Source organism: Symphalangus syndactylus, chromosome 8 (assembly GCF_028878055.3).
Source record: "Symphalangus syndactylus isolate Jambi chromosome 8, NHGRI_mSymSyn1-v2.1_pri, whole genome shotgun sequence".
NCBI classification, from domain to species: Eukaryota; Metazoa; Chordata; class Mammalia; order Primates; family Hylobatidae; genus Symphalangus; species Symphalangus syndactylus.
In genome coordinates, this window is record NC_072430.2 from 53,238,752 (window position 1) to 53,261,528 (window position 22,777).

The 22,777-nt window shown below is 41.7% G+C and overlaps 1 protein-coding gene across 4 annotated transcripts in view; it reads right to left on the reverse strand.

Moving 5' to 3' along the window:
* The window catches only part of SYNE2 (spectrin repeat containing nuclear envelope protein 2), a 379,741-nt gene that overhangs the window by 284,117 nt on the left and 72,847 nt on the right, over positions 1-22,777 (reverse strand). For all 4 annotated transcript variants that reach the window (XM_055289134.2, XM_055289133.2, XM_055289132.2 and 1 more), the window contains exons 3-6: positions 5,007-5,068; positions 3,895-3,990; positions 3,723-3,800; positions 3,542-3,634 (exon numbers count right to left, since the gene is read on the reverse strand). In XM_055289134.2, the coding sequence (XP_055145109.1) occupies positions 3,542-3,634; positions 3,723-3,800; positions 3,895-3,990; positions 5,007-5,068 (329 nt within the window). The remainder of the gene's footprint in view (positions 1-3,541; positions 3,635-3,722; positions 3,801-3,894; positions 3,991-5,006; positions 5,069-22,777) is intronic.

Below are 22,777 nucleotides of genomic sequence, written 5' to 3' on the forward strand. Positions count from 1 at the left end.
CCCACTGCACTCCAGCCTGGGCAACAGAGCGAGACTGTCTCAAAAAACAAAACAGAACAAAACAAAAAACAAATAGAAAAACTGGCAGCAAAAGAAATGTGCACCAACAATACAATGGTAAATATGTTACGGTATATTCATACAATTGTATATTCATGCAGAGCAATGAACAAGAAAGACTTACTGATACTTGCTACAATAAGGTAAATCTCACACACATGATATAAAATGAAATAAGTCAAACGCAAAAGAGTACATCGTGTACATAAGAGAAGACATTTATAATTCCATTTGTATGGTGTTAAAGACTACACTTATCCACAGAGCTCAAAGCGGTGCTCACCTTTAGGAAAGGAGGGCAGTGGCTGGGAGAAGGACCTGGGGCACTTAGGGATGCTGGCAAAGCTCTATATTTTTATCTGGCAGGGTGATTATATGGGTGTGTTTCATTTATAAATATTCATCAAACTCTATACTTAAGACCTGTTCATTTTTATGTGGGTGTGTGTTACATATACATCAACAAGTTTACTTAAAATTTTTTAATTAAAAGAAAAAAAAAGGCCAGGTGTGGTGGTTCACGCCTATAAACCCAGTATTTTGGGAGGCCGAGGAGGGTGGATCATTTAAGGTCAGGAGTTCAAGACCAGCCTGGCCAACATGGTAAAACTCCATCTCTACTAAAACTACAAAAATTAGCCAGGCATGGTGGTGGGCACCTGTAATCCCAGCTACTCAGGGGGCTGAGGTATGAGAATCACTTGAATCCAGGAGGGGGAGATTGCAGTGAGCCAAAATCGCGCCACTGCACTCCAGCCTCCGCAATACAGAAGTCTCAAAAAAAAAAAAAAAAAAAAAAAAGGCTTTAAGCCCAGCACGGTGGCTCATGCCTGTAATCCCAGCACTTTGGGAGGCCAAGGCGGGCGGATCATGAGGTCAGGAGTTCAAGACCAGCCTGGCCAATATGGTGAAACCCCGTCTCTTCTAAAAATACAAAAATTAGGCAGGTGTGGTGGTGCACACCTGTAGTCCCAGCTACTTGGGAGGCTGAGGCAGAATCGATGGCACCCAGGAGGTGGAGGTTGCAGTGAGCCAAGATCCCTCCACTGCACTCCAGCCTGGGCAACAGAGCAAGACTCTGTCTCAAAAAAAAAAAAAAAGCTTTAAGTTTGCAAACCCTATGGCACAATGCCACTTCTAAGAATTTGGCCTGTGGAAATAATTAAGATTGTATTGCAAAGGTTTTATCTTAAGGGCATTCTTATCTGAAATTACCTATAATTACAAATGATCATGAGCTTTCTGACTATCCATTAGTGAAATATAGTACTTTACAACAAACATCATGCCTCCATTTATTTATATATATATATATATATATATATAAATTCAGAAAGCTGTTCATCAGAGCATGCTGAAAACAGTATGGATAACATGACCCCATTTTGTTAAAATATATACATATGAACATACGTTAATTATTGATGTAAATATCATAAAGACTATACACTAAATTATTTATAGCAGTTATAGTGAGTGGTAAATTATAGATAATTTATCTATATTAAAATTTTTAATTATATTTCAAACACCAGAAAACTATAGGAAAAAATAATAAATGACCATGAACTATCAAATTTTAACATTTTACCATATTTGGTTTAGATTTTCTTAAAGAAATAAAACACAGGCCGGGCGTGCTGGCTCACGCCTGTAATCCCAACACTTTGGGAGGCTGAGGCAGGTGGATCACAAGGTTAGGAGTTCAAGATCAGCCTGAGCAACATGGAGAAACCCTGTCTCTACTAAAAATACAAAAATTAGCCAGTCGTGGTGGTGCGCACCTGTAATCCCAGCTACTCAGGAGGCTGAGGCAGGAGAACCTCTTGAACCCAGGAGGCGGAGGTTGCAGTGAGCCGAGATCGTGCCACTGCACTCTAGCCTGGGCGACAGAGCAAGACTCTGTCTCAAAAAAAAAATAATAATAATAATAAATAATAATAAAAAAATAAAAATAAATAAAACACAGATACAATTTAAGCCTCTTTCTCTCTCCAATCCCATTTTATCCTTTCCCAGAAAAAAAAACACACAACTTAAATTTAGTTTTCATAATCCTCATGCATATTATTCCATTGTAATTACAAATGCATGTATCCAGAAATAATATATAGTTTGTCTCTGCATGTTTTAAATTTTATATGTTAGTTATGCTATTTTTCTAGTTTTTCTAAAATAAGTATTTTTCCTAAGTTATTTTTAAAATAATTATGGAGATACAGAAAATGCAACTTTTTAGGTAGTGCAGAAACCCTGCACTATGTCAGAATTCCAGGCCTGAAAAAACATATCAATCATATGTTTTATAAAGTCAGAACTATAACCATCACTAAATCTTGACGTCCTCGCATAAGAGCTAGCATATAGTAAGTGTTCAAAAGTATCTATGAAACGAAATCAATCTACAACTCAGTCTGGGGATAGCACTGGATGTTGTGGGATTATTCATCCTCAGATAGGACAGGAGTCCCCCAGAATGGGGAGGCTTTACAAACTTTAGTGGTTAGATTTCAAGCATTTACTCCAGAAGCTTCCTACTCTCTCCTCTGCCATAGTGAACAAACAATAAGAAGCAAACATTTACCCTGGCAGGTTCTGTTCAGACTGGTGCTGATATTATGGATAATGCAGGATATCATGATAATTCAGCATTCAACTTTCAATTGAAAAATAGCAACAGGACAGGCACGGTGGCTCATGCCTGTAATCCCAGCACTTTGGGGGGCCGAGGCAGGCAGATCACCTGAGGTCAGGAATTTGAGACCAGCCTGGCCAACATGGTGAAACCCCATATCTACAAAATATACAAAAATTAGGCCGGGCATGGTGGCTCACACCTGTAATCTCAGCACTTTGGGAGGCAGAGGTAGACAGATCACCTGAGGTCAGGAGTTCAAGACCAGCCTGACCAACATGGAGAAACCTCATCTCTACTAAAAATACAAAATTAGCTGGGCGTGGTGGTGCATGTCTGTAATCCCAGCTACTCGGGAGGCTGAGGCAGAAGAATCACTTGAACCCGGGAGGTGGAGGTTGCAGTGAGCCAAGATTGCACCATTGCACTCCAGCCTGGGCAACAAGAACAAAACTCCATCTCAAAAAAAAGAAAAAAAAAAATACGAAAATTAGCTGGGCACGGTGGCACACACCTGTAGTACCAGCTACTCAGGAGGCTGAGACAGGAGAATCACTTGAACTCAGGAAGCGGAGGTTACTGTGAGCTAAGACTGCACCATTGCACTCCAGCCTGGCCGACAGAGCGAGACTCTGTCTCAAAAAAAAAAAAAAAAAAAAAAAAAAAAAAAACAATAACAGAAATGGCAAAAGGGTCTGCTATTATTTTCTACCTCTTCAAGATTTCCAGAGGTCCTATTTATAGGAGAAGCTCAGGGCTGAATCTAGTCAACTCACACTTATTGCATTACATTTATTTTATACTGTGGTAGGGTAGAAATAATTTTTATATCATCAAACTACTTACATGAAAGTGCAGGATAATTGTCCAAATTAGGCCAAGGATAATGGATGGGTTTCCATCAATGATATCAGTAACATGAATATTTATTAGCTTAATCTGGAAAACAAGAAATGCAGGTTAAAAGGAGGAAATATTCCAGAGCATTAATCTCTCCTGTGAATTTTTAAGTAAAATTTATACTTACTGATCGGTTTCTTAGGAATGTCAAGGCATGTTCTATATTGATTCTACACTGGAATGTATTAGATCCTTTATCCCGAGGCTGTGAAATTCAAGCAAATATATTACTCAGAAAAAATGAAATATATATTTTTTAAGGCAACAGAAAGTTTCTCAGTGTCATTTAAAAATCTTACCAACTGTTGCCCAGAAAGTACTTCTAGCAGATCCAGGAGGACATGCCCCTTTTTAATGTCTGTGAATAGGTCGGATATAACTGAGGGAGAAGTGTGCTGCAGAAGGTCACAAGAAAAATAATCATTCAAACTTTGGTCCAAAAAGAATACCTTTAAGAATCTCATAAATGTGCTTTGTGAAAAACTAAAATTCAGTAATGACTTTCTTCTTAAGAGAATAAGAGAGAACATGCAAAGATTCATATCAAAACATAAGAAAACTAGCAAATTTAATTTATCTTATGGCTAATTTCTAGTAACACAACACCCTTTCTGCGTGGAGCTTTCACTGAGAGCTTAAAACCTGTGCATACAAGTGGCATTAAAGACGTTTAGAATCAGCCGCTAGTGACCCATCTGGAGAGCAGATTACATTTCTGGAGTAACCTGCTTATGTATTTACCCTTTCTTAGAATTACAAGCATCGTGTCGAAATGGACAGAGAAAAAACAGTGTGCGTGGTCTGTGAGAAGAGGCTCATTCATTGTGTATCTAGGTTACTCTGGACACTCAGCATCAGTGTGGTAGGATGGCACAGTGATTATGATCAAGGCCACTGAGTCCAGACTGTCTGGGTTCATATCCCAGCACTATCACTTCTAAGCTGTGTGACCACATGCAAGTCACAAAACTTCTCTGTACTGAAGTTTCCTTGACCTTTAAAAGGGTATATTACTATCTATTTCATAGGGATGTCGTGAAATTATTTGTCAGGAGTTGTCATAATCATTACATTTAAAGAGTTTAGGACAGTTTCTAATATATAACATTTATTATATGCAAATCAGTATTACTATTACTTCACTTGATGAAAGAGATGTAATTAAATATTTTTATAGCACTGTCCCATATCCTTAACAAAAGTACCTTTTTTTCTGTGTGAGAAAGAGTAACAAATACATCAAAACAAGATCAAGATAACTTTTAGCACATTCTTTCAAGAAAAGACATTCCACAACCTTTTCCCTGTCATCACCAGTACCATTTTTTAATGGCCTCCTTGGGGTCAAAACGGAAGGAGTAGGGGGAGTAATAAATAGATTTATAACCTAATTTGGTCTTTGTTTGCTTACCCTGGCCAACTGTGAGTTTATCCAGCACGTGAAGGCTTTCTTCTGGGTGTCTTCCTGTTCAGCTATCAAAGAAAGAACAACTGCAGTTATAAAACCAGAAGCCTCAGAAACCTCCTGCACATATCAGAGCTTCAAAGGTCTGTCACGCTAGGTGTGTGCCTGTGTTTCACAAGCTTACAAACTTTCCAGAATTTAGTCTAAACTGTAGATGTTTGTCCAAGTAGTGTTTTAGAAAAAGCATGTTGACACGATATTTTTTTTTAAAACCACGGGTTTGTTGACGAGACAATGGTTTTTAATATTTTTTACTGACTAAAGAATTAGGACCATGGTGCTGTGGTTCACACCTGTAATCCCAGCACTTGGGAGGCCGAGGTAAGCAGATCATGTGAGCTCAGGAGTTTGAGACCAGCCTGGACAACATAGAGAAATCCCATGTTTACAAAAAATACAAAAATTAGCTAGGCGTGGTGGCATGAACCTGTGAGGGGGGAAGATGGCTTGAGCCCAGGAAGTCAAGGCTGCAGTGAATCGTGATCATGCCCCTGCACTGCAGCCTGGTCAACAGAGCAAGACTCTGTTTCATTTAAAAAAAAAAAAAAAAATGAACTGAGACCCTATACCACCTTGACAGTACTGTACAAAGAACTGTGAACAGCAACAGGAGTTCCTAACCTAGACTTTAAGTTTAAGCCAAAACCGTGCAGTAAAGATGACCCCAGAACATAAGAAGATGTTTTAAATGGCACATGAAATCATTAAGGTTTAGTCTTAACATTTATCACAGAGAATATATCGCCACAGAATTAACTGTAAATGGGCTGTAATTAGTGAGAGAGAACTGTGTTCAAATCCTGTTTCTGTTACAGAGTAGCTGTGTGACCTTGAGCAGTGTCCTTGTTTAATAAAAAAGTAATAGGCATTTGTCTCTAGAGATTATTATAAGAATCTAATGATTCACTTACAGTGATTAGCACAGACTCTGGCACATAAGAAGTGCTGGCTATTACTCTTATTAAACAGGCAGGGGTCGGATGTGGTGGTTCACACCTGTAATCTCAGCACTTTGGGAGGCCGAGGCCGGTGGATCACCTGAGGTCAAGAGTTCAAGACCAGCCTGGACAACATGGGGAAACCCCATTTCTACTAAAAATGTGAAAATTAGCCGGGCATGTTGGCAGACGCCTGTAGTCCCAGCTACTTGGGAGGCTGAGGCCGGAGAATCATTTGAACCGAGGAGGCGGAGGTTGCAGTGAGCCGAGATTGTGACACTGCACTCCAGCCTGGGTGACAATGTGAGATTTCGTCTCAAAATAAAAAAAGAAAAAAGAAAAGAAAAAAAAAAATCTAGGCAGGAGTCAAGGGGAAGACCTGAACCCTCAGAGTACAGCCCTTCTTGCCCCTCTGAGCAGGAGTGGGCCCCACACTGACACCATGCCTCCTTTAGACCTCTACCCCCTGATTTTCAGCAGACATTCTCAACACCGAGGTTAAGGGTTAGCCCTGCACTCAAGAACTGAGCTTCCATCTCCCCAGGCCTCCTCACCTGGATGGGCAGAGATAAGCATAGGCCCAGACACCCATGGCACCCTGTGCCCAATGCTTACGGCCTTGCCACCATCAACCTCAAGTTCACCGGGCCTCATCTCACTATACCCTTTATCCTTGCTTATATCAGCCAGTGCATGCACACATGCACACACTCACATGCACACATGCAAGCACACATATATATATACATGCACACATGCACACACACGCACATGCACTCTAGACTCTCAGGTCCCTCTCATTTCTTTCTAATTCCCATAAGACTCTGCATATCCCCCCAACTTTTCTCATCTCCCACCTCTCCTTAAGTCCTAAAATGCTTCCACAGATGATGAAATCCGTGGTGTGCCATCAGCAAAATCCTCTCCACGTCCAATACCCTCTCTGGTGTTGAGGCTTTGCCTTCCTGCTCTCGTGGAAACCCGGCTCTCCTGAGAATACCGCTTCCCCTGCAGCCCTCTCAAGTGGTGGCTTTGCTTTCTCTTGCAGCCCTCGTACCACTGTTTCCTCACTCCTCATGGCCACCTCCAGTTCATCCTCTACCCTCTTTGTCCCTGAAATCCCGAAGCTTTGAATCTCATATCATCAGACTATCCTTGCTATCACAATTGTTGCCTACCTCTATCAATTCCCACCCTTTCTGCTCCTTCTCCACTGTCACTCTGTCCAATAGAACTCCTGTCTAATTCTTAGTACTTTCTGATTTACTTACTTATAGACAGGGTCTCACTCTGTTGCTCAAGCTGGAATACAGGGGTGTGATCATGGCTCACGGCAGCCTTGACCTCCCAGGCTCCCAAGCAGCTGGGACTACAGGTGTGTACCGCCATGTCCAGCTAATTTTTAAAATTTTTTGTAGAAATGGGTGTCACCATGTTACCCAGGCTGGTCTCAAACTCCTAGGCTCAAGCAGTCCTCCCAACTCACCTCCCAAAGTGTTGGGATTATAGGCCTGAGCCATCACACCTGGCCTTATTCTTGGCAATTTCAATATACACAGTAATGAACTTTCCAATGTCCTGGCCCCTCAGTTTCTCGAATTCCTCCTCTCCAATGCACTTGTCTTCTGCCCTGCATCGATCACCTTGCTGTCGTGGTCACACTCCAGACTTTGTCATTACTAATAACAACTCCTCCATGATCTCAAGTTCATGCATCTCCATTCAGTGCCCCAACTCCAACAATCCTTTCAGTTCATCAATAACTCCAAGCCATTGACTTTGCCAGTTTTTCGGTGTCCCTCACCCCCAGGATATCCTACCTTTCATTCTTATCCATTTTAAGTTCCATGATCAATTATTACCAACACTCCTTGCATTTCATCTGTTTTGTTCTATTTGCTTTGACACTTCATGACTACTCTGTGCACTTCATCCTACAAACAGGTTGCTGAATGTGGCTGGAGAAACCCACCGAACAGTGCACACTGGTCTCACCAGCACCCCCAGTGGGCCCTAAATGCTGCCCAGTAATCACACTATATGGCCCTCTCCCCCTCCCCAGATGGCAACTTAACCCCTTTTCTTCTTCCACAAATGTCCAATACCTCCTCCCCCATCATTAAGCTCAGCTGAGACCTTGCTTCCCACCCCTTCATCTAACAACCTGCAAAAGTGCTCTGCCTCCAACCTATCAGCACAGATGAACTAGCCTTGCTCAGATCTAAAGCCAATCCTTTCACTTGTACACTATATCCCATCCCTGTGCTCCAATGCAAGAACATTCTGTTCCTACCTCTTCCCTATTATCGTCTTCCCCCACTCTCTTAGACAATTCCCATGAGTAAACAGCCATACTGTTAATTCTCCCATCCAAAAACAAACCTCTTGACACCAGTTCCTGACCAGCCATCGCTTCATTTGTCTGCTCCTTTGCGGCAAAATTCCTCAAATAGTTTGTGTTTACTGTCTCCAGCTCTTCTCCTCCCTCACTCTTAACTGAACCCATACCAATCAGGTCCCTGCCATTCGACTGAAACAGCTTTCTCATCATGGTCACTTGAATCAAGGTCCTCAGTGACACACTCTCGTGAAAACCAATGGTCTATTCTCAACCTTCATCCTGCTGGACCCATCAGCAGCATCTGATACAGATGATCACTCTCCTCTCCTGCTTCCAGGACCCAGACTCCCGATTTTCCTCCTTCATCAAGGTTGCCTCCTCCCTTTCTCTCACATTTCATATCTAATGCCTCCGGATATCCTGTTAGGTCCACCCTCACAATATATTCAGGATATGACCACTTTTCACCACCTCCATCACCACCACCCTGGCCCAAGTCACCATCACCTCCACCTGGATTACTGCGACAGATTCCTAACAGATATTCCTTCCAGCTTTGCCCCAAAATACTATGCTCAGCACAGCAGGCAGTGATGTTGCTAAAATGTTCACTCAGATCAGGAAACTCCTTTGCTCAAAACCCTGTGAGGGCTCCTCCCTTCACTCCTCATGATGGCTGTAAGCCCCACCACCATCTGCCCTTCCCTGCTTCCCACTTGCTGCTTCTGCTCCAACCACTCTGGCCTCCTGTTTTCCTCAAACTCCCCAGGCCCATTCCCACCTTAGGCTTTGGCACCAGCTGTTCTTTCTTGTAGGATTGTTCTTTCTACTGTTATCCACAGGCGAATTCCCTCACCTCCTTCAAATCCTGGCTCAGACAATACCTCATCTAAGAGGTCTACCCTGAGTGTCCAATCTAAAACTGTAACACCCCCAACTCCCGATCCCTCTTGTCCTGCTCTATTCTGTTTCCCTAGAGTACTTATCTCTTTTAACATTTCAAGTAAATTACTTATGCAGTAAGTTTATTGTTAATGTCTCACTCTCCTCTCAATAGAATTTAAGCACCACAACACAGGCAAAGAGGCTTCGTCTGTGCTATGTCCCAAGAGCCTAGAAAAGCTTGGCCCAGTGTAGGCCCTAAATAAATATTTTCTGAAATAATAATAATGTTTTGGGCCGGGCACAGTGGCTCACGCCTGTAATCCCAGCACTTTGGGAGGCTGAGGCGGGCGGATCACGAGGTCAGGAGTTTGAGACCAGTGTGGCCAACATGGTGAAACCCCATCTCTATTAAAAATACAAAAATTAGCCAGGCGTGGTGGCGGGTACCTGTAATCCCAGCTACTCAGGAGGCTGAGGCAGGAGAATCGCTTGAACCTGGGAGGGAGAGGTTGCAGTGAGCCAAGATTGTGCCACTGCACTCATTCCAGCCTGGGTGACAGAGCGAGACTCTGTCTCAATAATAATAATAATAATGTTTTGTTTTCTTTTTTTAATTTAGTAGAGATGAGGTCTATGTTGCCCAGGCTGTCTTGAACTCCTGGACTCAAGTGATCTTCCCACGTTGGCCTCCTGAAGTGCTGGAATTACAAGTGTGAGCCATCACACCCAACCTAATAATAATGTTTTTAATTATTATTGTGGGTGTTATATTTTACTATATTGAAGCAAATCTACCTTTATGAGTTCACAGTCCTTTCTCTTAAAGTTGTCTGTTCTACCTTCTACTACATTGTTTTCCTTGGACTTTTCTCTCCCATATTAATCTCTATCTAATAGTCATAGTGAACTGAAATTGCTGGTATTTGGCCTTCAATATGTGTAAAAGTATGACATCTAATTTAAGTTCTAGAAAAATTTTGAAGTAGACAGGACCTCTGGTTAAGAATTAGAAGGCCTAGCAGCAAAAATGGAATTTTGTGGTGTTTACAACTGCCTAGTAAATATTGTGACTGATTAGAGATTAAAGATGCACTAAGCCTCACTGGAATTTTTTTCCTTTTTAATCCTTTCCATTTTTTATGCATTACCAGTTTAAATTAGTTATAGCCTACTGATCTACACTTTATAGGGTGCTCAATAATTGCTAACTGAACTAAAATGAGTTCTGATAAAGCCATTCAGGCTTTTGAGAGTTATTCCTGTTTTATATAAATTTATCTCAATGAAGTAATTCCAGAGTACCACAATTTTGTCCTATAATTCAAAACTATACTAAATCTCCTAGAATCTCTGAGAAACGTTTTCATTGCTTTGTCCCCTAGTATCAGAAGATAAGAGAATAACTTTTAAACATGTATTGCCACTTCCCCCCGCCCCAAAAAGCATCAAAAGCTAATTTTGTATCTTAATAGAAAAAAACTAGAGAACAGGTTTTTGCGATTCCAGGATCAAGTTATATTCACACGCTGTACACTAATCAGGGTCACATGTGAAAGCAGAGAGGGCCCTATCCATTCCTAGCAATAGAGTAGACATTCAAAATGAAAACAAACAACAACAAAAACAAAGATTACTCTCTTATTTTTAAGGGACCAAGAGAGATTTTTTTCCATCTAGATGATAAGGTGTAAAAAAAGAAACTAATCAGCAATATTATCAGGTCCCAGAGATAGAGCATGCACCAACTTGAGGGGGGTTATGGCGGGAGGGAGGAGCACAACTCAACAACCTCAGAGGAGGTGAAATGCAGCATGAAACTGGGTGCAAAAAGACCACTGTGTGCCCATGGAGTCTTCCCAATCCATGCCCACCTGGAAACCTCAGCCATTTTGAGCTATTTCCAAATAAGATGAGGGGTCATTTCATTTGCACGTGATACTAGACAAAAGGGGTCTTATACTAAGCAACCTGGGACTATGAGATTTCCTAGCTGAGAAAAGTGGCAGCAAAATCAGGGCTCTAACTGGATTGTTCAAATGGAGCACCTAATCGGAGAGTAAACTGAGGAACATCCCCTGACAGAGATGTAAACTTGAATTTACAATAATCAAAACTTTTCTAAGGAAAAGTAGAAGTTACCTCTGTCCTAATCTGATTAAACTCTAATAAAACAAGGGAAAAAACACTAAGAGGAGCAGCCAGAACAAAACCCCACAGGTATTATCCAGTTAGCAAAGGAGACAGTGCACAAATGAAATCTTCAGAAAAAAAGATTTGGAAAGGAATCTGCATGGCTTTTAACTCATTGTCCGAACTTAGAGAATGCCTCTTCGTCCTGGAAATCAGAACCCTCTAAATGCAATAAAGAACATTTGCTTAATGGCAAACAAAGACATCCCAGGTGCAATTAAACACCTTTGTAGCAGCTCAATTAAATGATTTCGTATGTGCCATTCCATTTATCCCCTGACACACTTTTCTCACGTTTTCATACTGCTTTATCCCTGAATGGCAGTATTCAATGGGAACCAGCGCCAAATAGCTCACCCTATGGCAGGATAAGGAACCTTTTGTTCTTTTCAAAGGCTGACCCATTGGGGAAAAAGTAATTGAGAGCCACGTGCTTACAGTAACTTAATAAAACTCTTCTTAGAATGGCATGTAGAGAATAGGACCTTTTAATCAGCAGATGTTAGGGATAGAAAAAGCAAAGAAATAAAGAGAATAATACAATCTACTACAATGATGAATTTCTGTAAAAAAAAAAAAAGCTAAGGGAATAGAGAATGAGAAATTATCTTGATTTTTCAGGCAAATATATATACATAATGTAGGAAAATGTGGTCACTGAATTTTATTCAGGCCCATATGAGTATCCTTTGATTATCATCCTTGAAAAATATTTGCCTGAATTTGAGAAATGAGGCACAGAAGGCAAAGGTTTTTCTCTAGGTGTTATTACCATAAAAATACATTTAATCCCTGAGTTTGTTCTGATTCAGTCTGCTTTTGTGAGCAGGGCAATTCATATCCTTAGCCAGAAGGGAACTAAACTGAAAGCAAATTGAGTTAAGCTAATTAAAGGGTGTGGATTTTCATTTTAAAGCTCATTATGAAACTACCACGTCTACTAAGTCTCAGCAAGGTCATTTCCCAAAAGTTGGTCTAAAATGTTGACTCCAGGAGTCCTCCCTGGTAGTAAGAGTTCAAAAGCAGTTACCTGAGGCTAAGAATCACTAGCTTTCATTTTCACTTAAACGCAGAGCGATGCAGGATTAAAATGTGGCATCTCCAAGAGTGTTCTCTACTCTGTGAGGAAGCCTTGCGACCTCTTCTCATCAAAGAATTTCTCTTCTTCTCCTCATATGATTGGATTATTAATAACAAGTTTACTGCATGTGGCCCTAGATTCATTACTTTGATCTTTCACTCTCCTTATTAAAATTGTTTTTGATCATTCCCTAATTCCTTACTGAAAAAACGATCAATTCTTAGCCTAACATTCCAGGTCATTTGTAACTTGGCTCCACGACTTCGCTACCCATATCCTATTTCTCTGGCCAAACTAGGATAGCTACAATTCCCCAACGACGTTTCATCCTTTTCTGCATCGCCACTCTACATATTCTATGGAATGGCCACTCTTCCCCAACTCTCTGCGTTCATAGAAACGCCAGCACCCAGCACATGTGGGCATTCGATCAACATTTATTATAATTGGACATATCCAGTTTAAAAGTTCCACACCCCTTTTTTGCTTTGGAGATAGGGTCTCAACTCTGTCACCAAGGCTGGAGTGTGCAGTGTCGCAATCGCAGCTCACTGCAGCCTGGAACTCCACGGCTCAAGTGATCCTCCCATCTCAGCCTCCCCAATAGCTGGGACTACAGGTGTGTGCCACCACGCCTAATTTTTGTATTTTTTATGGAGACGGGGTTTTGCCATGTCGCCCAGGCTGGTCTTGAACTCCTGGGCTCAGGCAATCCACCCACCTGAGGCTCCCAAAGTGTTGGGATTACAGGCATGAGCCACTGCACACAGCCAAAAGTCCCCTTTCTTTTTGTTTTGTTTTTTTCCTTTGAGACGGAGTTTTGCTCTTGTCGCCCAGGCTGGAGTATAATGGCACGATCTCGGCTCACTGCAACCTCCACCTTCCGGGTTTAAGTGATTCTCCTGCCTCAGCCTCCCAGGTAGCTGGGATTACAGGCACTCGTCACCACGCCTGGCTAATTTTTGTATTTTTAGTACAGACAGGGTTTCACCATGTTGGCCAGGCTGATCTTGAACTCGGACCTCAGATGAGGTGCTCCACCTGCCTTGGCCTCCCAGGTGCTGGGATTACAGGTGTGTGCCACTGCACCTGTCCCCAAAATCCCCTTTCTTAAAATTAATAGAAATAATCTATTCTGGCTCTGGCCTCTGACAGTACTTTGTTGAATCTTTTCTGCTTATTACTATTACAAAGTAATCTGTAGTGCTTATAAAATTTTTCGAACAGTACATAAGGATATAAGATAGAAATTAAAAGCTAATCTTAGAACCAGGCATGGTGGTAAATGCCTATAGTCCCAGCTACTCTGGAAACTGAAGTGGGAGGATCAGTGGAGTCCAGGAGGAGTTCAAGACTATAACTTGAACTTCTGGTACATAACTTATATGTTTCCCTCCTACTCAACATGAGAACTTGGAGTTAAACCTTTGTGCTTTTGTGTTTTTGCTTCCCCTCAGCAGTGTAATGTAGAAAAAAACATCCTCAATAAATATTTGCTGATTGAAAGACTTATGAAATACTAAAAGTATTGAGGATAAAACTGACTTACTAGATGGAGGAAAAGAATTTATTGGCAACAGTTATACTAGGCCTATGTCTCTCTTTTTTTTTTTTTTTGAGACAGAGTCTGGCTCTGTAGCTCAGGCTGGAGTGTAATGACATGATTTTGGCTCACTGCAACCTCCGCCTCCCAGGTTCAAGTGATTCTCCTGCCTCAGCCTCCTGAGTAGCTGGGACTACAGGCACCTGCCACCACGCTCTTCTAATTTCTGTATTTTTCGTACAGATGGGGTTTCACCATGTTGGCCAGGCTGGTCTCAAACTCCTGATATCATGATCCACCTGCCTCGGTCTCCCAAAGTGCTGGGATTACAGGCGTGAGCCACTGCGCCTGGCCAATCCTTATTTTAATAACCCCTAGGCAATTTGTTTCTTGTACTAATAAAACGTCTTGAACAAAAGGCATTATGGAAGAAAAGCACTCTTTTTCTGTATTACAACTCTTAATACTTCACTTATGATACCAAATGTGTGAGTTTTTCCCTAACACTAAGCAATTCTCCAGCTCTCCAGATACCAAGTGGGTGTCCTCTATTCTATGATGACAATGACTGCCTGGAATTAGTGCAGACCCCACATGTTAAGGGCTCAGTCCCACAAGACTCTCCCCTACTTCAGATGCCAATCACAGGTAGTTGATTTCCAGGTTACCCACACTTCTGACTTGGCTATAAATCAGGGGTTCCCGTGATCCCCTCCTCAGGTTCAATAATTTGCTATAATGGCTCTCACAGAACTCAAGGAAACACTTATGTTTGCTCATTTATTATATGGTGTGGTGGCTCACACCTGTAATCCCAACACTTTGGGAGGCCAAGGTGGGCGGATCACCAGAGGTCAGGAATTCGAGACCAGCCTGGTCAACATGGTGAAACCCTGTCTCTACTAAAAATACAAAAAGCCAGGTGTGGTGGCGGGCACCTGTAATCCCAGCTACTTGGGAGGCTAAGGAAGGAGAATTGCTTGAACTTGGGAGGCGAAGGTTTGCAGTGAGCTATGATTGCACCACTACACTCTAGCCTGGGCAAGAGAGCAGGACTCCGTCTTTAAAAAAAAAAAAAAAGGATAATGATAAAGGATAGTGATGAGCAGCCAGATGAAGGTGTACAGAGGGCAAGGTCTGGAAGGGTCCCAGCACATGAATGTGTTCACAAACCCAGAAGGTCTCCAGACTATACTTTAGAGATTTTTTTTTAAAATTAACAACTGTTTTATTGAAATATAACTCATATACCATAAAATTCACTTTTTAAAGTGTATAATTCACAAAGCTGTACAACCATCTCATTGCCTTTTTTTCTTTTTTTGGGGGACAGGGTCTCACTGTATGGCCCAGGCTGCAATGCGGTGGTGCGACCAGGGCTCACTGCAGCCTCAACCTCCTAGGCTCAAGTGATCCTCCCACCTCAGCCTCCCAAGTAGCTGGACCATAGGCAAATGCCACCACGCCCGGCTAACTTGTTTCATTTTTTGTAGAGACAGGGGTCTACCTATGTCATCCAGGCTGGTCTCGAACTCCTGACCTCAAGCAATCCTCCTGACTTAGCCTCTCAAAGCACTAGGATTACAGGTATGAGCCCCCATGTCTGGCCCCATCTCATTGTATTTTAAAATCCAAACTATAATCATGGCCCACAGCTTTATGTAATCTGGCTCCTGCCTACCTCTAAAACTTCATTTCATGACATGTTTGCCTTTGTAATTGCTGTTTCCCTAACCTGGAATTCTGGAATACATTTTCTACTTGCATTTCATATGGCTGGCTCATCCTGATGCCTTCAGTCGAATATCTCTACAGAGAAAAAAAAAAATTTTTTTTTTTTTTTTTTTTTTTTGAGACAGTTTTACTCTTGTCACCCAGGCCGGAGTGCAACGGCGCAATCTTGGCTCACTGCAACCTCCGCCTCCCGTGTTCATGCAATTCTCCTGCTTCAGCCTCCCAGAGTAGCTGGGATTACAGGCACCCACCCCTACACCCAGCTAATTTTTGGATTTTTAGTAGAGACGGGGTTTCACCATGTTGACCAGGATGGTCTTGAACTCCTGACCTCAGGTGATCCAACCACCCTGGCCTCCCAAAGTGCTGGGATTACAGGCATGAGCCACTGTGCCTGGCCTCAGAGAAAATTTTTCAAACACATTATCCAAAATACCCTCCATCCAATTACTCTTTATCATATTATCCTATTTACTTTCTTCTTTAGATTTACAATGTGTAAATGATACTATATTACTTATTTGTTATTGATATACTGTATGGCTTTCCCACTAGAATTTCCATAGGATATAGATTTTTTTAGCTCTGCACTTTAGAGATTTTTATGGAGGCTTCATCACATAAACATAATGAATTATTAATTCAATCTCCAGCTCTTCTCACCCCTCTAGAAGATGGAGGTGGGAGGAGTTCCAAATTTCTAATCATGGCTTGGTCTTTCTGGTAACCAGACTCCATCCTGAAGCTATCTAGGAGCCCATCAAGAGTGGCCTCATTAGAACAAAAGACGGTCCTATCACCCAGGAAATTCCAAGGGCTTTCGGAGCTCTGTGTCAGGAACCAGAGCCAAAGATCAAATATTAGAACAACAATATTAGAACAACTAACATCCCTGCGGTTCAGGAAATTACAAGGGTTTTAGGAGCTCTCTGCCAGGAACCGGGGGCAGAGACCAAATATATATTTCTTATTACGTCACAGGCATGTGCTAATGAGACCCTGTTGCCATTCCCTACAACAATACTGCCAACTCACTGTTAGCTAGGACAGACACGGTAAGGATGATAATTAAATTCAGACAATAATGCAACATACTTTAGCCATGTGTTCCAACAGCCCACCCAAAAAATCTTAAGCTGTCATCTGACAGAAAAAGAACTAAAAATATAAAGCCACCTCTTCTATTGTTTCTCTTGGAGATATCAAACAGAAATAAATAAAGAAACAAATTAAGGAATAAAAACACACAGGCACGCACAATCAAAACAAAAAACAAGCCTAAAATATTTCAGCAGGAAAAAGCCTGTTACTTTATTACAAAAGGGGAAGGCTATTAACTAATAGAGAAAGCATGAGATAATTTACAGTACAATTTTCTTGCAACCAACCATAAACAGACAAACAGTAAGAAACAAAAACAAATAGTACCAACACTAAGCTCTCACTTACTGAATCAGTAGAATGAGTTTAGGAGGTAACTCCTGGCTAACATAAGTGATAAACACAGTGAGCAACCATTTCTCAACCTCACAATTACTTTATGTCACACATGTCCTCCTCTGGAGAATTTACATTATCACTATGGGAAAAAAGTACTGTCAACTTCAGCATTCCAGGACTAAAATCATACTCTACCACCCAATCTCTCCCCAGTCCATTTCTTGCCCATGTTCCCATCACATGGGTTGGACACCCCATCCTTTATCATTCTCAAGTACAACCTACCACCAAATTCTGCCAAATGAGATACCCCTCATAGCTCTGGTATCTACTTCCTTCTCTATACATCTTGGCCCACCAGCCCTACTGTTGAATCTTTTTTTTTTTCCTATTTTTTGTAGAGATGGTATATTAGTCCATTCTCATGCTGCTGATAAAGACATGCCTAAGACTAGGTAATTTATAAAGAAAAAGAGGTTTAATGGACTCACAGTTCCACATGGCTGGGGAGGCCTCACAAATCATAGCAATCATGGCAGAAGGCAAAAGGCATGACTTCTTTTTTTTTTTTTAGATGGAGTCTCGCTCTGTCGCCCAGGCTGGAGTGCAGTGGCGCAATCTCGGCTCACTGCAACCTCTGCCTCCCAGGTTCAAGCGATTCTCCTGCCTCAGGCTCCCGAGTAGCTGGGACTACAGGCGCACAAACCCACACCTGGCTAATTTTTGTATTTTTAGTAGAGGCGGGGTTTCACCACGTTGGCCAGGCTGGTCTCAATCTCCTGACCTCGTGATCCGTCCGCCTCGGCCTCCCAAAGTGCTATGATTACAGGCACGAGCCACAGCGCTGGCCGAAAGGCATGTCTTATATGGTGGCAGACGAGAGAATGAGAGCCAAGCAAAAGCGAAACTCTTTATAAAAACATGAGATCTCATGAGACTTATTATCACGAGAATAGTATGGGGGAAGCCACACCTCCGATTCAATTATCTCCCACTGGGTCCCTCCCACAACGTGGGAATTACGGGAGCCGGAATTCAAGATGAGATTTGGGTGGGGACACAGCCAAACCATATCAGATGGGGTCTCACTTGGTTGCCCAGGCTAGTCTCGGACTCCTGGGCTCAAGTCATCCTCCTGCCTCAGCCATCCACAGTGCTGGGATTACATGCATGAGCCATCACATTTGGCCTCTCCTCTTCAATCTACCATCAACTCTACCCTGGAATGCTTCCATGGCCAACCAAGTCCGCCTGCACCGTTCCAACCTGTCCTAAATTTACCCAAATTACTCGATTCTTAGATGGTTTCTCTCTGCTCTTAGAAACATGAGCAAAATCCTTAACAGAGCCTAGGAGGCGCTGTGTGGGCCCCAGCACACCTCTTCAGCCTCAGGCATCCTACTCTCTCCAGCACCCCTGGCTCCAGCCACTCCTGCCTTCTTTCAGGACCTTTACAAGCTATGCTCCCACCTGCCACGGGCATTTGTACCACCCCACCCCTATTCACTTCACCAGTTAACTTCCAGTCATGCTTAGGTCTGAGCTCAAGTGTTGTATCCAGAAGAAAACCTAAGTCAATCTAAGTCTTTCATTTGCTTTCACAGAGTCATGGGGGGATTTCCCCACTATTTAACACTTAGCTCAATCTGTAATCAATGACAACTGGCATGGAGAGAGACTGCTTGTGTGGGACCCCCTTATCTCCCACTTACTAGCTGTGTGCCTCAGTCTTATCTGAAAATGGGGACAATAGTATCTACTTCATCGGGTTACTAGGAGGATTAAATACCCCTATTGACTTAGACCAGAGGTCAGCAAACTATTGCCCACAAGCCAAATTTGACCTGCTGCTTGTTTTTGTAAATACAGTTTTATTGGAACAGACACATGCTTGATTGTGCATTGCCTGTGGCTGCTTTCATGCTACAATGGCAGAGCTAGTAGTTATAACAGAGACCATATGGCATTCAGACAAATATTTACTACCTGGCCCTTTACAGAAAAAGTTTGTCAATCCCTAGAATAGACTACATTTAGTCTACACAAATAAATATGGTTGAATCTTGAAAACATTATGCTAAGTGAAAGAAACCAGTCACAAAACACCATATATTATGAGTCCATTTATGTGACATGCCCAAAATAGGGAAATTCGTAGAGACAGAAAGTAGATTAATGATTGCCTAGGGCTGGGGGTGAGGTTGGAGGTGGAGATGGGGGTGGGACTCGGGAGGGGTGACAGTTAAAAGGTATGGGGTTTCTTTTTGGGGTGACAAAAATGTTCTAAAATCCTAGCCAGGTGCGGTGGCTCACACCTGTAATCCTAACACTTTGGGAGGCTGAGGTGGGCAGATCGCTTGAGCTCAGGAGTTCAAGACCAGCCTGGGCAACATGGTGAAACCATGTCTCTACAAAAAAATATGAAAAATTAGCCAGGTGTAGTGGCGTGCACCTGTTTGGGGGGCTGAGGTGGGAGGATCGCTTGAGCCCAGGAGGTGGAGGATGCAGTGAGCCGAGATCATATCACTGCACTCCAGCCTGGGTGACAAAGTGAGACCCTATCTCAAAAAAGAAGGAAAGAAAAAAAAGGATGAGAGTCTGTCATTTGTAACAACATGGATGGAACTGAAGGTCATTACGTTAAGTGAAATAACCTAGGCACAGAAAGAAGAACATCACATGATTTCACTTATCTGTGGAAGCTAAAAATTAAAACAACTGAACTCATAGAGATAGAGAGTAGAAGAATGGTTACCAGAAGCTGGGAAGGGTAGTTGGGGGTGCAGGTAGAGGGGAAGAGTAGATAGTTAACGGGTACAAAAATAGTTACAAAGAATAAAGAAGACCTAGTATTTGCTAGCACAACAGGGTGACTATGGTAAAAAAAAAATGCAATTGTTCAGTTTAAAATAACTAAAAGAGTATAACCGGATTGTGTGAAACACAAAGGATAAATGCTTGGGGTAATGGATACACCACTTACCCAGATATGATTACTATGCATTGCATGCCTATCTCAAAATATCTCATGTAACCCATAAATATATACAACTACTATGTATTCACAAAAATAAAAAATAAAAAGGGAATGATGAAAACTTTTTAGTTTAGTTTAGTTTTGTTTTGTTTGAGACAGCATCTCACTGTGTCACCCAGGCTGGAGTGCAGTGGCGTGATCTCAGCTCAGTGCAACCTCTGCCTCCTGGGCTCAAGGAATCCTCCCACCTCAGCTTCCCAAGTAGCTGGGACTACAGGCATGCACCACCACACCTGGCTGGCTGGCTATCTATCTATCTATTTATTTATTTTTAGAGACAGCTTTTTACCATGTTGCCCAAGCTGGTCTTCAACTCCTGGGCTCAAGCAATCCACCTGCCTCAGCCTCCCAAAGTGCTGGGATTATGGGCATGCGCCACTGCACCTGGCCAAAAACTTTCTTAACGTGATGAAGAACACTGATGAAGAAAACAATACTAATAACATACTTAATAACAAGAAACTAAATGCTTTCTCTCTAAGATCAGGGACAAAGCAAGGATGTATACTTCCATCACTTCCATTCAACATTGCACTGGAGTAAGGCAAAAAAAAAAAAAAAAAAAAAAACCAAGGCTGGAAGGAAAAAAGTTAAATTGTCTTTAATGGCAATGACATGAACTTCTATGTAGAATATCCTACTGTATCTACAAAAAATATACCAAAACTAATGTGTTTAGCAAGGTTGCAAGATACAAGCTAAATATACAAAAATTAATTGTATTTCTATACACTGCCAATGAAAAAATCAAGAAATTGCCATTTGAAAATATTATTCACAATGGCATCAAAAACAATAAACTACTTACCAATACATTTAACAAAAGAAATGCAAGACTTATTCAATGAAAACTACAAAACATTATTGAAAGAAATTTAAAGATCTAGGTAAATAAAAAGATAGCCTATATTCACAGACTAGAATACTTAATATTGTTAAGATGGCAATACTTTCCAACTTGATCTACAGACTCAGTGGGATTCCTATCAAATCTTAGCTGCCATTTTTTTTTTTCAGAATTGGACAAGCTAATCCTAAAATTCATATGGAAATGCAAGTGACCCAGAACAGCTAAAGCAATGTTGAAAAGAATTAAGTTGGAAGACACACAATTCGAATTTCAAAATTTACTAAAAGCTATAGTAATCAAGATAGTGCAGTACTGGCACACGGGTAGAAGAATGGAACAGCATTGAAAATCTAGAAGTAAATTCTTTCACTTATGGGCAATTGATTTCTGACAAGCATGCCAAGAAAAGTCAGTAGGAAAAGAATACTCTTTCTGACCAGGCGCAGTGGCTGATGCCTGTAATCCCAACATTTGGGAGGCTGAGGTGGGTGGATTGCTTGAGCCCAGGAGTTCAAGACCAGCCTGGACAACATGGTGAAACCCTGTCTCTACAAAAATAAAAATAAAAACAAAAAATTAACCAGGTGTGGTGGCATACACCTGTAGTCCCAGCTACTCAGGAAGCTGAAGTGAGAGGATTGCTTGAGCCCAGGAGGCAGAGATTGCAGTGAGCTGAAATCGCACCACTGCACTCCAGCCTGCGTGAGAAAGTGAGACACTGTCTCAAAAAAAAAAAAAGTTCTAAAATCCAATGTGATGACTGCCCAACTCTGTGAGTATACTAAAAACTACTAAATCATACACTTTAAATAGGTGAATTGCATTGTATGTGAATTTGATGTCAAATTATATCTTAATAAAGCTTAAGAAAATATTAGCTAATATCCATAAGATTATTTGATCAACTTCTGCCTCCTCATTAGCTTATGGGCTCCAAGAGTACATGACCCACGTCTGATTTTGCTCCTCATTTTGCCTGCAGCACCTACCCCAGAGCTTTCATGCTATAGGAATTTAGAAAATATTTATTGAATTAATGATTAAACGGCTAGGGAAGGAGGGAGCAGGACTTTGTTATTTTTCCTCAATCAACGTAGAGATTTAAGTACTTAGTTTGTTGGGAAAATATGTGACATAAGATCAGTGATTTCTACTTTGAGCCTCAGCATGTGGAGTCCAGCAACCTCGTGTTGCCACATGAGCAAACCACACCCTTGTGTAAACACCTGAGATTCTTATACTGAGGCTTTTGTTTCCAACCTCACTGGAACATAGCTCCCGGCTCTCTGAGTAAGCAAATCTTGTATTTTTAGCACATGAAAATGAGCCCACAATACTGATAAAAGTCTAGAAGCTGGGTGCTATTTGTCTCTCCTCCTTCTCACACTCTTCTGATTCATCTAAGTTGCTCAATAAATATCTATGGAATGAAGAAATAAAGAAATGGCTACATTTATTTTAACACATATTTGTTACTCCTTGCTACCTTTTAACTACCACATAAAACTGAATGCTTTTCTTTTGAAAAATCAAGGTATGTGAGCCTGAACACTTTCTACTGGGGCAGCAGTCCAAGCACCTCTGACTTCTGAGTACAAAAGAACCAGACTGCACTAAACAGAGCTGTGCTGTGATTATAAATCCAGGGTTCTTACATTTTGGAATGCCAGCAAATTAC